Source organism: Trypanosoma cruzi, genomic scaffold (genome assembly GCF_000209065.1).
Source record: "Trypanosoma cruzi strain CL Brener 1047053516797 genomic scaffold, whole genome shotgun sequence".
Classification (NCBI taxonomy): domain Eukaryota; phylum Euglenozoa; class Kinetoplastea; order Trypanosomatida; family Trypanosomatidae; genus Trypanosoma; species Trypanosoma cruzi.
The window spans coordinates 37784-39639 of NW_001849416.1; the positions used below are offsets into that span (position 1 = coordinate 37784).

General features: G+C 54.3%; 1 protein-coding gene across 1 annotated transcript, besides 1 other annotated feature; it reads left to right on the plus strand.

The window, feature by feature from the left end:
- Tc00.1047053508377.9 (fucose kinase, putative) lies at nt 1-1856 on the plus strand (the record flags this gene model as incomplete). Its single annotated transcript, XM_797441.1, has 1 exon — nt 1-1856. A coding segment is annotated over one exon (1856 nt), but the record flags the coding sequence as incomplete, so codon positions are not given.
- Nucleotides 1-1856: a sequence feature (heterozygous, Esmeraldo-like haplotype).

A 1856-nucleotide genomic window follows, 5' to 3' on the forward strand; every position in this document is an offset into this window, starting at 1 on the left:
GCGCTTGGCAACAGCCGCTGCGCCATGATCCACTGGTGCAGCAGCTGCGAGTCAAGATTGTAACACTGCCCGAGGCACGCTTCTTTCACTACGGCACCACGGAAGACATGATCTTTTCGACAGTTGCCATTCAGAACACGGAGCGTTCCTCGGAAAAATTCCTGCGGGCAGCGATGTCTCGGCACCCCGCCGCCGTCTTTCAAAACGCTCGGGTTCACACCACACTCGCGGAGGATCAGCGAAGTATTTGGGTTGAGAACAGCGAGGTGTCGGCGGGGTGGTCACTGCAGCATCACTCCGTCATTACTGGTGTGCCAAGGAACACGTGGACATTGCATGTACCAGCATATGTGTGTATCGACGTTGTGCCGGTTCGCGGTGAGGGCGGTGGTGACAAAAAAGGATGGGTGGCACGCCCTTACGGCTTTAACGACCCCTTTCGTGGGTACATTACAGGAGAAAGCACGGAATTTCTTGGGATGCCAATTGAATGCTGGCTGCGTAAGCATGATTTGCGCCTTGAAGCCCTCACCAATGGGAATAACGCGAATATGTTAGACATCCAGTGTGCAGCGCTCTTCCCGTGGTGTGCGACGGTGGAGGATCTTGGCCTTCTCATTCGTTGGATGATTGACCCCACGTCGTGCGACTTGAAGCCTAGTGACGTGAAGCGTGCGAAAGGGCTTTGGGAAATGGGCGTGCGGTATTCAGCGAACGAATTGAATGATGTGGCGGATATCACAGCACTGCTGGACTCACGCGAGAGTTTTCAGCGGGAGATACTTCCTATCATGGCTGCCCATGCACACAGGAGCCCTTTTTATCAGATGGACTTGAATCACACGGCGCAGAAGTATGCCGCTGCACACCTGCCGCTCCCTGGGAAGTTGCCAGCAGAGGGAACTCCCATCTTGCACCGCATTCACCATCATATGTTTTGTGCACGTGTATTGCAGTGTATACTTAAGCTGTGGGAGAAATCGTTTCCCTTTCCTGGTGACTCAAACCAGGAAGTGATGGAGGAGGCCACAAAGGAAGAGGAACGTCGGCAGAAGGATGAGTTGCCGCCTCTTCTGCAGGGCGTCTCCTTAAGTTTAGAAGAGGTTCAACGTGTGTATGGGCTTCGAAGCAAGGAGGAACTGGCTGCTCGAGCTCATGAAGAGGACACGACAGCGTTTCATCTGCTGCAAACAGCGACGCTGCAACAACTGACCATTACTCCTTCTCTGCCATCACCGCAACTCTCTGTGTACGACGACCAGATTGTGTGGGGTAGAGGACCGGCTCGCATTGATCTTTCAGGTGGATGGACGGATACCCCACCGTACACAAACCTTTGCGGTGGGAATGTTGTGAACGTTGCCATTGAATTAAATGGCCAGCCACCACTTCAAGTGTACCTGAAGCCTTCTGCAACGCTTGACATCACACTTTGCTCCATTGACCTTGGCTCCGTCGAGAAACTTTCAACATTTGAGGAGCTGCGGCGTTACAACGTGGTGGGCTCTCCCTTTTCTATCCCAAAGGCAGCCCTTGCAATGGCTGGATTTCTCCCGGAGTTTGGGGCAAAAACGTTTGCCACGCTGCAGGAACAACTCAAGGCTTCTTTTCGCGGTCACGGGGTGGAAATCACGCTTTTGGTGGCAATTCCGGCTGGATCAGGACTCGGCAGCAGTTCACTTCTCGCCGCCACGGTGCTAAGCGCCCTCTCCGACTTCTGTGGTCTTGGGTGGGATGCACAGGAGGTGGGACGACGCACACTTTGTTTGGAGCAACTTCTCACCACAGGCGGCGGGTGGCAGGATCAATACGGTGGGTTGTACCGTGGCTTGAAACTCCTGCAGTCCAGCCCGGGA